A 13,317-nucleotide genomic window follows, 5' to 3' on the forward strand; every position below is an offset into this window, starting at 1 on the left:
TGGGAGATTCTATCTGAAAAGAAGAGGAGTAGTGTTTTACTGTCTGGAGGTTAAACGCCCTCTTCTGACGTTCAAATGTTGACAGCTTGATGGTTGTAATCAGGCTCTTTATCCTACGCTAATAGAGTTTATATGACCAAGTTAATTAGCCTACTAATTCTTTCTCATTTTATTACCTGATTTACTTTTGACCAAGGTGAATTAGCTGATTGCCTCGTCACAAATAAAATGCAAATGAACTCAATGAGTCCGTATGCATATCTAGACTGAATGGCTGCAGGTTTTATTGGAAACCATGTGTGTGAATAGTTAACATTTCTCATCGATCCATTGTCTAGAAAGCATATATATAATTACCTGTTGTTGTGAAGCTGCTCGGCAACACCACGCGACATTTACATTATGTTTGGTGGATGAGCGTGAATGTCTCGATTTCCTAAATAATAAAACACAATGTTCACTGTGTTGACCATGACATTAGCATATTTGCATGTAAAGAAATGCTCTCAGACAAATGACTGGGCTGACGATGTTTCTAAACATCCTGACAATCTTGACAGCCTGACATTGTTTTGGATTTGCATACGACAGGGGCTCTTTTAAAATGTCCGAAATAGTACAGACAAACACTGTCACACACATATAATTATGATTAACAATTGAGTTATCGCTCCTTGCCCTATGTCAGCACCAATGCCCTGACGAAGTGGGAGATAATTCAATTTTTGTTGTGTTTTCCATTAAAAGTCACACTTTTATTCATTGCAAAATGAAGAGAAAATATAGTCAAGACATTGACAAGATTAGAAATAATGATTCTTTTTCAAAATACTTACGTCAAAGAACCAGCAAAACTGTTTTCTGCTGTGCTAACATCATTGCACAAGGGTTTTCTAATCATCCAATAGCCTCCTCACACCATTAGCAAACACAATGTACTATTAGAACACTGGAAATGGGCCTCTATACACCTATGTACATATTCCATTAAAAACCAGACTTTTGCAGCTAGAATATTTGTTTACCACATTAACGACTCCTGCACATTGATCAGGTTTGACACCTAAACATGTATTGTACATGTATGTACCATCCTGTCCCTGCCTCACCACACCTTCACATCTGTCACCCCTGGCAGGAGTCCCGAGGCAGCATCGCGGCGAGATCTGGAAGTTTCTCTCTGAGCAGTATCTGCTCAGGCAGAGCGTGCCGTCCCGACCGCCTGCCAATCACGCTCCGTACAAAGAGCTGCTGAAACAGCTCACCTCGCAGCAGCACGCCATCCTCATAGACCTGGGTAATGCACACACACACACACACACACACACACACACTGTAGTTGTTCAGTCACACATTTTCAAAAGCTTAATTATGAAGCTATTATGAATACGATTATTTTAGATACAACATATCTGCAGATGTTCAAAAGAGAGGCCTTTAAAGTTATTTAAAGTCCTAAATTTAATTTACTACTGTTATATCTTTATATTTCTTTCTCTATAAAGTTTTGTGGCCAAATTTTCAAGAATAAAGTCAAATTATTATGAGAATTATGATCACAATTCAAGCTAAATCTCAAAGAGGACCGGCTGCAACCGAGATGAGGAGCATTTTGTGGTTTGGGCTTCACAAATAAGGAAATAATCTTAATCTCTTGGCACATCAGTGCCACATTATCATTGGCATCAGGACTTTGAGAAGATTGTGCAACAAAAACCGAGTCTGTTTGGAAGAAAGAATCATGCAGACTTGGAGGAAGTCTTCCTCCTTCTTTTGTGGAGGTGGAAATGACGGGAAAAAATGATTAGACTGCTTATTATTATTTGATTAAATAATAATAAATAATTTCTCGTAATATTATGACTTTTTCATACGATGACTTTTTCCTCCATAGATTAAATGTTTTCTTCCCTTCAATTTGGCCCTTATACTCCACGGTTATCTTTTCAAAGTTCATTATTTAAACTCATGCCTCCTAACACCTTCTACCAAAACACACAACACCACCCATTATAGTATAACACCCACATACGCCTCTATACACATCCACCCACATATTTATCCCCGGCACTTTAACCTGCTGTGTTTTCGCTGTTGACCTCGTGTCTTTCATCTGACTGTTATGTTATTCGCCATACTACATCGAAATAGGGCGGAGACGGTGGTAAGAGCATATAGTATACAGTACACACAGTGATGCTCTGCTGACACGTCTGAAGCTGAAGGTGTTACTTTCTGAAAGGGACAGAAAGCACACACATGCTGGTGTTTATGATACTGAAGCAGCAAGAAGAGGACACATTTGCAACTTGAAACCTTAAAAACAGAGATAAACTACATATATGTATGTATATATGTGTATATGTATATATATATGTATATGTATGTATATGTATGTATATGTATGTATATATGTGTGTATGTATGTATGTATATATATATATATGTATGTATGTATATATGTCTGTGTATATATATGTGTGTATATACAGATACATATATATGTATATACATACACATATACATATATATATGTACTTTCCATATGACAGCTGTAGGTAGTAACATATGCATTAACACATTTACTAGGTGCTTACTAACATATATAAGTACATATATACTAGCCCTTTATTAGTAATTATTAAGCACATATTAACACCTTATTCTACCTCTTTTACGACATGAATTAAGATTATTCCTACATAAGGTGTTAATACTTGCTTAATATTTACTAATAAAGGGCTAGTATGCAACTTATATGCATGTTAATAATATATACTGTATCTTCTTTCTAATAAAGACACAGAACACAATCTATTTTTTCAAATTTACGTCAGATTTTGTGTTTTCTGTCCATAAAGATGTAAAAAAAAAAAAAAAAGTATATTTATCTGACATTTATCACCAACGTATGCAATATCTCCTCGGGAATTAGTGAATTAACACATGTTAAGCAAGACGAAGGCAGTGTTTACTCTTTTAAGGTCAGTGGGAACCACACCTAACATTCAGTATACAAAACAGCGCTACACGCTCACAGACATGTTCCTTCAGGCAAGGGTGTGAGCGCGAGCATTTCGCCTTCACAAAGAGAAGACACCCTAGCACCAACCACTTACAGTCGTCATTGTCTTCTCCAGAGTGTTATTGTCACTCACTGTAAGTCGAGAAGCTCAGTGCAAACACACACACGCACATCAGGTCTGTGCAGCTATTCTTCTTAGGACACTGCACGGTCTTCCATTCATTTGGACAGCCTAAAACAAAGCATAAATAGTTAGTTAAAGGAGACATATTATGCTAAATTAAGTTTTTAAACATTTTAATACTTATATTTGGGACTCTGGAGGCCTTATGAGTCGGCAAAGTGTGGGAAAATGACTCATGTCATGTTTTTGTAGTCCGCCTCAGTCTAAGTACAGGAGATAAGACATAACATACATTGTAAAACTCAATGTATGAAACTCATTGTGACCACAATGGCAAATTCCTGGAATTGTTGTCTCGCGGTTGTCCCTAAAAAACGCCAGAGTGCAGGCGAGGGCAATAGCTGCTGGTAGTCAGCAAAGTGTTCTATTCTTGTCTGCACAGTGCAGCACAGAGTTCTACACAAACTTCCAGCCTCAGAGGATTTACATTTTATATATCACGGCAACGTTGGCTTTCCCGAATGCTAACTGCTAGCTGCCGTTAGCCTCAGTGACGCTGACGTTGTTTCCTGTGTCTCATTTGCATTTTAAAGAGACAGGCGCTCAAAAGGTAGCGTTCTGAACAGGGCTGTTTTGGCAGGGTGATTGACCCGCTGTGGTTAGCCAAGGTTAACTTGGGGAAACAGGGTGTCATATGTCTTACTTTAATGCCTAACCTAACCATGATGGATAACCATGATTCAAATCTTAGCCCTAAACTTACTCAGACATTAGCTTCAGCCTCATTATGACCAGGTTTTGGTCTGTCTGACGAATGCTGGTCCTGACAAGTTCAGTGTTTATGCTCGAAAAAAAAGTCCTAAAGGGGTAACAAATACAAGTACACACACACACACACACCTGCCAATTACCAGCCTGTCAATGTAAAGAATGTTTCGACAGATTGCAGGTCGTCATTATGTTGTCACTTTATATGTAGCGTCTGCATTTACATGCAAAGTCTCTGAGTCATTGAGCATTCATGTGTGTCTCTTTTCATGGAAATGTTTTTAAAGCATGTTGCCACATGCGTTCTTTTTTTTCTTTCTTTTTTTTAACAACAACAGAAAAGTGTGAAGTCCTGCATCCTCGTATACTTTAACAGGCCACACATACGTGCACACCCCCAGGGCTTAGGTCTCTCTCTTATTGTTGTCCACTCGAGATTCTTTCCAGGAGTAAAACATATATGTTATTGAAGCCATTATTGTGCTTTTAGGTTTGTCTTTTCTTCTTTCCCAGGTCGCACTTTTCCTACTCATCCTTATTTCCAAGCCCAGCTGGGAGCAGGTCAGTTGTCTTTGTACAACATCCTGAAAGCCTACTCACTGCTGGACCCTGAGGTATCATTCCCTCCTCTGCATCATTTCATGGACTTCTTCAATTCTCGTCCAAGTGTGTCATTGTTGTTATTGTTGTGTTGTTGTAGGTGGGCTACTGCCAAGGTCTGTCCTTCATTGCGGGAGTGCTGCTGTTACACATGGGGGAAGAGGACGCCTTCAACATGCTGAAATTCCTAATGTATGACATTGGGATCCGTAAACAGTACAGGCCTGACATGTTTATCCTCCAGGTAAAATTCTCTCACACACACACACAGAACTTTCACATGTCTGTTAATCAATGCTTGTATTTACCTGAGCTTATTTATGTGAAATGTGATGCAGCTCAGGTTTCTGATGCTTTTGTTTGCTGGAGATTTTCGCAGATGTGCGAGGGGTTAACGGGAGTCATGCCTCGGATTGATATTAAGTATAGTCGAGTGTCGGGTTTCAGCCTGCGATCTAATTACAGCAACTTGAGACGCTCTCCTATACTCTCCAAGATCAAGCTGCATCATGCCTGAAATATGTACGCCACGGTTATTGTGTTTACATTTACATCATAACCTGCGTTAAAAAAAAAAATGCACTCTCACTTTCGCCGGGCGCCCAGAGCCCGTGGCCTTGTCTCAAGCCAAGGTCGAACCTGTCTGCCGACAGCTGCGCGTCGTCGAGCCAGATTCAATTCAACCAGCTTGTGGTGGACGGTGTCAAACCTTTGGTATGTTTTAAAGCTGAAGGGCGCAACTTCTCTGTAATCAACCAAAACACTGCTGCCATGACATTTGCCCAGGTGATCTTGCGGAGCCCCAATCTCTCTGTCACCCAGCTGTTAGAATTGATTTATTCCTTCACTCAAAGAACAAACGTCTGCCCACAATCCTGAGTCTATTTTTAGTGCTGCCTCTTTAGTGTCACTTTTTATTGTTATATTGTATTCTTTTTTTGCTGACATTCAGGTTTATTTAAAGTAGTGCTGGGCGCATTAACGCGATATCGGCGTTAACGCATGGTGCGTTTCCATGACGACTGACCGGAAAAAGAGGTGCGTGATGTCATGTTTATGTGACTCCGGGTTGTTAAAATGAGTCTCTAAAGTAAGTAAACTTTAGAAACAGAGGCACACATATGCAGTACACAGGTTGTTTGTAGCGCTGCTCTTTTCGTTTAATAAACAGACCGCTCCAGTTCCACTGTAGGCCCGCTGAAGGAGCTAATGCAGCTAACGGAGCTAACTGGTAAACGGTGCCTGGACTCCGGTGTCGCGGCACGTAAACATGGCGTCACGCGCGTCTTTTTCCGGTCAGTCGTCATGGAAACGCGTCGTGCGTTAACCATGGATGTATAATATGAACTGGATAGAGCTCCGCCCCCTCTGCCTTGAAGACAATTTTTTGGTGGTGGCCACTGTGGGTACTGCAACAGAAAACCCCATGGAGCCCAAAAGCAATTTTCCCATTGACCGCAATAGTAAAAGAGCCATTTTGTCATATGCGCTGGATGAGCAGCTTCATGGGAATGAACGGAAGCAAGGGGCGGAGCTCTATCCAGTTCATATAATACATCCATGGCGTTAACCTACTGCCCAGCTCTCATTTAAAGGGAAAATATGGTTAAATTTAGCTTCATTTATTGGTGAGGTTGCATGTCGCTGCTGTATATCCCTTTACCTCACCCTGTAGCCTTCAGTTAATATTGAATATATCATATCGGACTCCTGATGTAAATGTAAAAGTATATCAAATATTTATACAATCAGGTACAAGTATTCTATCTTCAATTTCTGCCAAACTTTCTGTGGGCAATTCTTGGCGTTTCCATCAATACTCTTACTACCTGTTGCGGTTTGACTTGATTTGCGAGCACAACGCTGCTGTTGTGCTTCCTCCTCGACTCGCTCGGTCTTCCTGTACACGGTGCGGGAATGTGGATGTGTGACACGAGATTCAAAACACCAGTTAAATAAAAAGTGTATTATGCGCTGTGTTCGTGTGACACAGATTCAGATGTACCAGCTGTCGCGGCTGCTTCACGACTACCACAGGGATCTTTACACGCACCTGGAGCAGCAGGAAATCGGACCCAGCTTATATGCCACGCCGTGGTTCCTCACTGCCTTCGCCTCGCACTTCCCGCTCGGCTTCGTGGCCAGAGTCTTCGGTAAGCTATACGGTCACATATATCGATCTGCTTTCACATAATATACCTTTGCGATGTCTGTCACGTCTAAAAAAGTTTCGATTTTGAACTTAGGCCAATAAACTCAAGTTTTATGGTTATTACCAGAACTGTTCAGTTTAAATTAAGTGCAATGGGAGTTAGCGATGGTCCACAGCTCTTTTTGTCCATGAAAGAAGACGTATTACGTCCTGTTTTCCTGACACAGCGCTCAGTCGGTGAACCAGACTCACTGGCACCTTGTGCTCATCTTAGCATAACGATAGGGGCTTGGTTTTAGGTCTCGTGAAAGTTCTGTGAACACATTCACTCGAGTACATGTGTGGGCATTATCAAAGCAGAGTGTTTGACATATTATACTGAATATGGGACTCCACTCCCACTCCTTAATCTGTTGTGTGATCTCATGCAACGCTGCCCCACCCTGATGCATAAAAGGCAGATAAACTCACACACCTACTCTTCTCTGTGTTCACCCTGGCCTATATTTATATTTGCTTAATTCCTCTTCCTACGTAAAAGCATCTATCATTTATTGAGCTCTTTAAGTCGCCTATCAACGCAATAATCTGTGCTGTGTGCACCTGTCCGTCAAATTTCACCTTCTGTCATTTTAAAAGACGTCACCGTGGCACAACCTCTTCTGACCCACTAACGATCCATGTTGTTTTTTGTTTTTGCTCCTCTTGTCATCGTCCACCCTCAGATATGTTGTTCCTGCAGGGGTCAGAGGTCATCTTCAAAGTGGCCTTGAGTCTGCTGGGCAGCCACAAACCCCTGATCCTGCAGCACGACAACCTCGAGTCCATCGTGGACTTCATCAAGACCACGCTGCCCAACCTGGGCCTGGTGCAGATGGAGAAGACCATTAACCAGGTGAGTGTAACTATAGCTCAGGACACGACAACAACGTTTTTAGATATACACTACCGTTCAAAAGTTTGGGGTCCTTATTTTTGAAGGAAAAGGTCTTTTTTTTCAATGAATATAACATTAAATAAATCAGAAAAATACTCTATACATTGTTAATGTGTCTGGTTTTTAATGGAATATGTACATAGGTGTATAGAGGCCCATTTCCAGTGTTCCAATGGTACATTGTGTTTGCTAATGGTGTGAGGATGATTAGAAAACCCTTGTGCAATGATGTTAGCACAGCAGAAAACAGTTTTGCTGGTTCTTTGACGTAAGTATTTTGAAAAAGGAGATTTTATTATTGCCAGAAATGGCTTTTGTATTCAAGACTTTAAAAGAAGAACTCTGCCAGTAAATTAATTAAATGTGCATGGATTGATGTAAACGTCCTCCTATTTGTCCTGATTTTATTTATTTATTTATTTGTCCTATTCTGTTTATTGAAACCAGGAGCAAAAAAAAGTAAGTTTAAGTATTTGGAGATGACGAGCTCCAAGCACGTGTTCGGTCTCTGTTTTCATATTTGACACATGTGATTTGATTCTTAATGAAAGTGTCGCCTGTGTCACAACAACAACCTCTGCCACACAACAATAAGCCAAAATCAGGCGTCGGCTACTGAGAAAGTACTTGTTTCTTTCTTTGTTAACAATGACGCAAAAATAGAACAGTCACTCACTGTCGAATACTTTATCCTCCTAATGAGGGCTGCAGGGGGTGGTGTGGGGGCTGGAGTCAATCCCTGCTGACACTGGGAAAATACTGGTAAAACCTGTGTTTGTCCTGCTATTTCATATCTGCTGTGATAAAGGTCCATAAAGACAGGTTTATTCAAGACATATGCATGCTATATGAGTTAAACTCAAAGATTGACCAATACAAATGACAATTATCACAGAATTTGACATAAAAACAACTTATAAGTGCAACTATTAGTCTTCCAATCCAATCAAATTTCATTTATAAAGCACATTTGTGAAACACAGGGTTCACAAAATCAACAATAACAGGCCTAAGAAAGATTAACAATACATAAGTCGCATGTAAAAGACAAAAAAAGAAGAAAATAATGTTAAAACACAGACATAAAACAGAACCCACCCCCCAAAGAAAATCAATGTGTTGTCAAACGAGGTGACCGTGAGGGAACATGAGGCTGGAGCGGATCACACAGAAAGGGAGGGGCGAGATTATGAGGTCATTTAAAGGCAAATAAAATCATTTTAAAGTCAATGCTAATGGGTTGATAGCATAGATATTTTATTTTCATAAAGAAATGTTAAATATTATATCTTCCAGCCACGGCGGAGTCGTGACTGAACTCGTCACACAACCTCGTACCTGTTTTATTGTTCGTCGTATAGGTAAACAGTTGTTGCTTGAGTGACGGCGGCTAACAGCGTGAGCCACACCCTCTGCTTCTCTGCTTGTGTCAGCGACGAGGGGCAGCTGACGGGTGGAGTGTCAGTGAAGTCATTTCACCTTTCACCTATCCATGAGTCATTATCTGTGGACGGGGGAAAAGTCATGTCATATAAACAGATGATATGATAAGTGTGCTAATGTCAGGACTTTAAAGCATGAAGTACACACGTTATCATGCTAAGCTGCAGTTTAGGAAGTATGCATTCACCTTCCAATTTCCTGCACGGTAGCAGGAGGTTGTGGAGTCGTGCGGGAGCTCGCCGGTGCTTTCCCGTCCTGTGCCACCTCACGTCACGACGGTCTATATGCTCAGTGTGGTGCGAGTGACTCACAGGGAGTGTACAGGATGTGTGGAGCCTTGTGTACAGAACCATTGTTTGTTTTTACTGTCGTTTGAATCTGGGATATATAGGTCAATGATTGTGACGTTAGAAGGACACTTTAAAAAAAAAAAAAGATTGCACCTTCGCTCGCCGAGTTACGTCACGGTGAAGAAGTAAGAAAGGTGATCTTTGAAGTTTTCAACACACCTTCACATTTAGCAAAAACATATTACTTGATTATTACCGCTCTATTAACACAGCCAAGCCCTTTGTTCTCGTTGTTGTCGAGTTCGCTTTTAATTTCATTTCCAAATAAGTGACTTTGATGATCTTGTTGAACTGGAAAGTAAAGGGAATTGTCTGGCACTGCGTCTTTGAGGTGAGCTCAAAGGAGAGAAAAACATTTCCTTCAAACTCTCATGACCTGAAGTAGTTTGTGGATTTAATCACTTGTAAACCTTCTCTCTGTGTCAGGTCTGTGAGATGGATTTGTCCAAGCAGCTCCAAGCGTACGAGGTGGAGTACCACGTGCTGCAGGACGAGCTGCTGGACACGCCCCCGACGCTCAACCAGAACCAGCGAGCGGCACAGCTGGAGAGAACCAACCAGAGCCTCCGACAGCAGAACATGGACCTGCTGGAGGAGCTGCAGGTACAAACGTCACACAGACACTAAAGGAGGGGTGGGAATCACCAGTAACATCACGATGCAACGATTCTCTGATAATGAATATATTAGCGATACATCACGATATCTGTCTTTCTCAAGAAAACAAACGTTAAAAGTGCAGAATTTCTCCATTTATTCATAACATAGAGAATAAAGTCTATCTACTGAATGTGGATGCAGCATCTTTTTACGTAGCTTTCTCCGCAGTTATCCCACTGTAAACTCCCTCTTCTTCTGCCTGGTAACTACCGCAAAAGTTTCACCTCATTCATTTTAGCAGCGCCACCGCTAGGAGACTTGAAGTAGCGACGCCCGGCGAATGAAACTTTACTTAAGAGCCATTATTTTTGATCAGTGTTTGTCAAACCTGGAAATGACGACGTTCTCCAATGTCTTGGTTTTTGTCCAAGAACCAAAATGATTCAGTTTTAATGATTTCTTTGTTATGTGGAGCAAAGAAACAAAGGAAATATTCACATTTAAGAAGCTAAAACGATCAGAAATCTGGTTTTAATCATGAAAAAAAGCTTCAAATCGACTAAGCGATGATCAAAATAGTTGACGATTAATACTTAGCTCTATAGCTTGTGCTAAGCTAGTAGCCTACAGCAAGTAAACAAACCCATTTCCCTCAGAATGTCAAGATTTTTTGTTTTTTGCTTTAACGGTGTAATTGTGTTTTTTTGTTTTTTTTCACATATCACATATTTCCGTTTTACTTAAATGGTTTTACTACATAGCTTAAGATAATAGCCTATAGCTAATAAACCCACTTGTGAGTTGGAATTTTTTTTTTTTTTTTTTTTTTAAATAGTTTAATCGATTAATTATTAAGCTCGAGTTGACTTTATATTGCCTTCATTTGTCAATTAAAATGTCCATATTTGACCTGGCGTGTAGATTATCTTATCACAACGTCATTTTTGAAAATTGTTGCTTTGTCCATTTTAAACCCCCCCCCCCCCTTCCTCCTCCGTACCACCAGGTGTCCCACGCCCGCGTGCACAGTCTTGAGGATCAGCTGGAGGCTTTGGTTCAGTCCGAGGGTCGACTGAAAGAGCACGTTTCTGCACTGGAGGAGGAGAATCAGCAGCTGCTGAGCACGGTCACGCGTCTCCAGGACCTCTTCACCAAGCTGGGCTTACAGACGTCTGTGGATGGACCGACGCTGAGCTCAGCGGCAGCAAAGACGAACAGAACTGGGGACACTTTGGTGCTTCCAGAGGGTTCTTAACTACACGTGATGAACGGTAAAGTCAACCAGAGGAGAAGCTGCCTGGTGAAGACTCTGGAAGAAGGAGATGTTTGTCCTCTTCCAGGCTCAAGAATGTTTTAGTACAATAAAAAAAAGGCAGTGGAAGTTGGACTTGAATGATGAATGGATGTCCTGTAATTCCACAAACGCCCTGGTCCAGCTCTCTAACAAATGTAAATATAAACACGGCGGCGTTTGAGCAGTCGTCCCCAAAGAAAGCACAAAAAAGCAGTTACATTTGCACCTGTACTCGTTCAGTATGTTTGAATGTTTGTGAGTGTTTTAGAAAGCTTTGTCAAACTTCAAAGACTTCAAATATCCAAAGACTGACTTTATTTCGTGTAAGACGAGCTCTCAGATGATATCCTGAAACAATATGTCATGGATCCGTCCTCATGCTCTGTTAGGAAGAAGTGAATGATTTGCAGAAAAGTGATCAGAAAGTGAAACGAAGGGACGACGAGTGAGGATTGTTGTTGTTTTTTTTGTCTGTTAACACAATCTGAACGAACCTTTATTTAAAAATAATGGTCAGGTTCTCATATTCAGAGGTTCTTTCTTTTCTTTTCTTTCTTCCACAGTTTCCTGATCCAGTGCATTTTAAATTTTCATTGAGTTACAGTAGCCGACAGGAAGCGTCACACAATAAATCCAGTCCATTTCACATCCTGTTTTTCCACCTTTTGCGGCGCTGATTCGCCAGAGTAGGAAGGGAAATGGATGCCGAAAACAGTTGCTGTCATCTTTTGGTTTTTTTCTGAGACTAAAGTACATACAGAGCTTTTTTCTTCTTTATGTTATTGTTCTTGTTAGTGTCTGATTGATTGATTACTTGTCGCTGTATCTAAACTTCAGTTTTGCTGCTGCTGAGACGCTCTGTAAATCATTTACTGTATTCAACACACTGAAATCATTCAACCCGAGTGTCTGTGTGTGTGTGTGTGTGCGTCTGTGTTTGTGTGTGTGTGTGTGTTTGTGCACTTCACTGATTTACACTGTAAAGTCATTTATTTTGCTCTTCCTCTCCTTGTTGCACATGGTTTTTGTTTTATTACTACGGTTGTAATGTACTATAAAAAAATACATTTCATAACCATTCGTCAGCACATCTGAAACCAGGTTCCTTTTTCATTTTCGGTGCATGCAAACACTTCACCTGTGTCCTCCTGTCTTAACACGCCGCTCATTTTGAAACGCCGTTTCCTTCATATAAGGATTTGGCGGCATATGGAAATATACTGTACGCGGTATGTATTTAAAAACACGCAGACACACGGTGTGTTTGTTTTCCTGGAACTCCGAGATCGAAGAAAAAAAAACATGTCGGGGCAAGTTTGTCATGCGTTACCTTAAAGCATGCACAACAGAGAGAACAGCAACAGCAACAAAAGACTTCATTTGAACCATATTTCCGATGCACATTTTAAAGCATATTCCTTCCCTTGGACGTGTTATTGTAAACCCCCCCCCTCCTCCTCTCCCTTGCATCTGATCTTTTCTTCTTCCATGTTTTTTTTTGTTTTTGTTTCGTCGAAGAATGCATTTCCTCAAAGTCCAAAACGAGAAAGTAACAGGAGGATGCAATTACGCGCGGAGAGCTCGCAGCAGAATCTGCTCACATTCCTCAACCTGTGTGAGTGCAACCATTAATCAAACAGCTGCTCAGGACAGAGCTGCCTATTAGCCAGTGATGAAAGTCATGAAAATAACTACGATGAAGTCATTCATTATTGTCTGTGTCTGTGTGTGTGTGTGGGTACAGTTGAAATATATACATTTATTTTTTTAAATTCTATCTATAAATTGCAGGAACATCTGCGTGTCTGTTATTTGCATATCTCTCTAACCGATAATCCGATTGATTTCAAACTGCAAAGGTGCCTTGCTTAGGGCGCCAGTAATCGCCACCGCCAAGTTTGACGTCGTTTGCATAAGTACTGCAAAAGATATATCGGTTAAAGACGCCTACGCCGTCCTCGACTAAGTGAACTGACAGAGAACGATCGCCTGTCCGTGTCTTCGAGTGCGTTGTTTAGGTCGAG

The 13,317-nt window shown here is 40.9% G+C and overlaps 1 protein-coding gene across 1 annotated transcript in view; it reads left to right on the plus strand.

Annotated features, from left to right (window-relative positions):
• The window catches only part of tbc1d1 (TBC1 (tre-2/USP6, BUB2, cdc16) domain family, member 1), a gene marked incomplete at its 5' end in the record, with an annotated part of 39,162 nt that extends 27,569 nt beyond the window's left edge, over positions 1–11,593 (plus strand). Inside the window, 7 exons of the mRNA XM_083909612.1 lie at positions 1,139–1,297; positions 4,431–4,531; positions 4,618–4,761; positions 6,511–6,670; positions 7,395–7,564; positions 9,826–10,002; positions 11,006–11,593. Of these exons, the coding sequence (XP_083765738.1) occupies positions 1,139–1,297; positions 4,431–4,531; positions 4,618–4,761; positions 6,511–6,670; positions 7,395–7,564; positions 9,826–10,002; positions 11,006–11,254 (1,160 nt within the window). The 3' untranslated portion in view covers positions 11,255–11,593. The remainder of the gene's footprint in view (positions 1–1,138; positions 1,298–4,430; positions 4,532–4,617; positions 4,762–6,510; positions 6,671–7,394; positions 7,565–9,825; positions 10,003–11,005) is intronic.
• Between the last annotated feature and the right edge of the window lie 1,724 nt (positions 11,594–13,317).

Source organism: Microchirus variegatus (assembly GCF_963457635.1).
Source record: "Microchirus variegatus genome assembly, chromosome: 23".
Lineage (NCBI taxonomy): Eukaryota > Metazoa > Chordata > Actinopteri > Pleuronectiformes > Soleidae > Microchirus > Microchirus variegatus.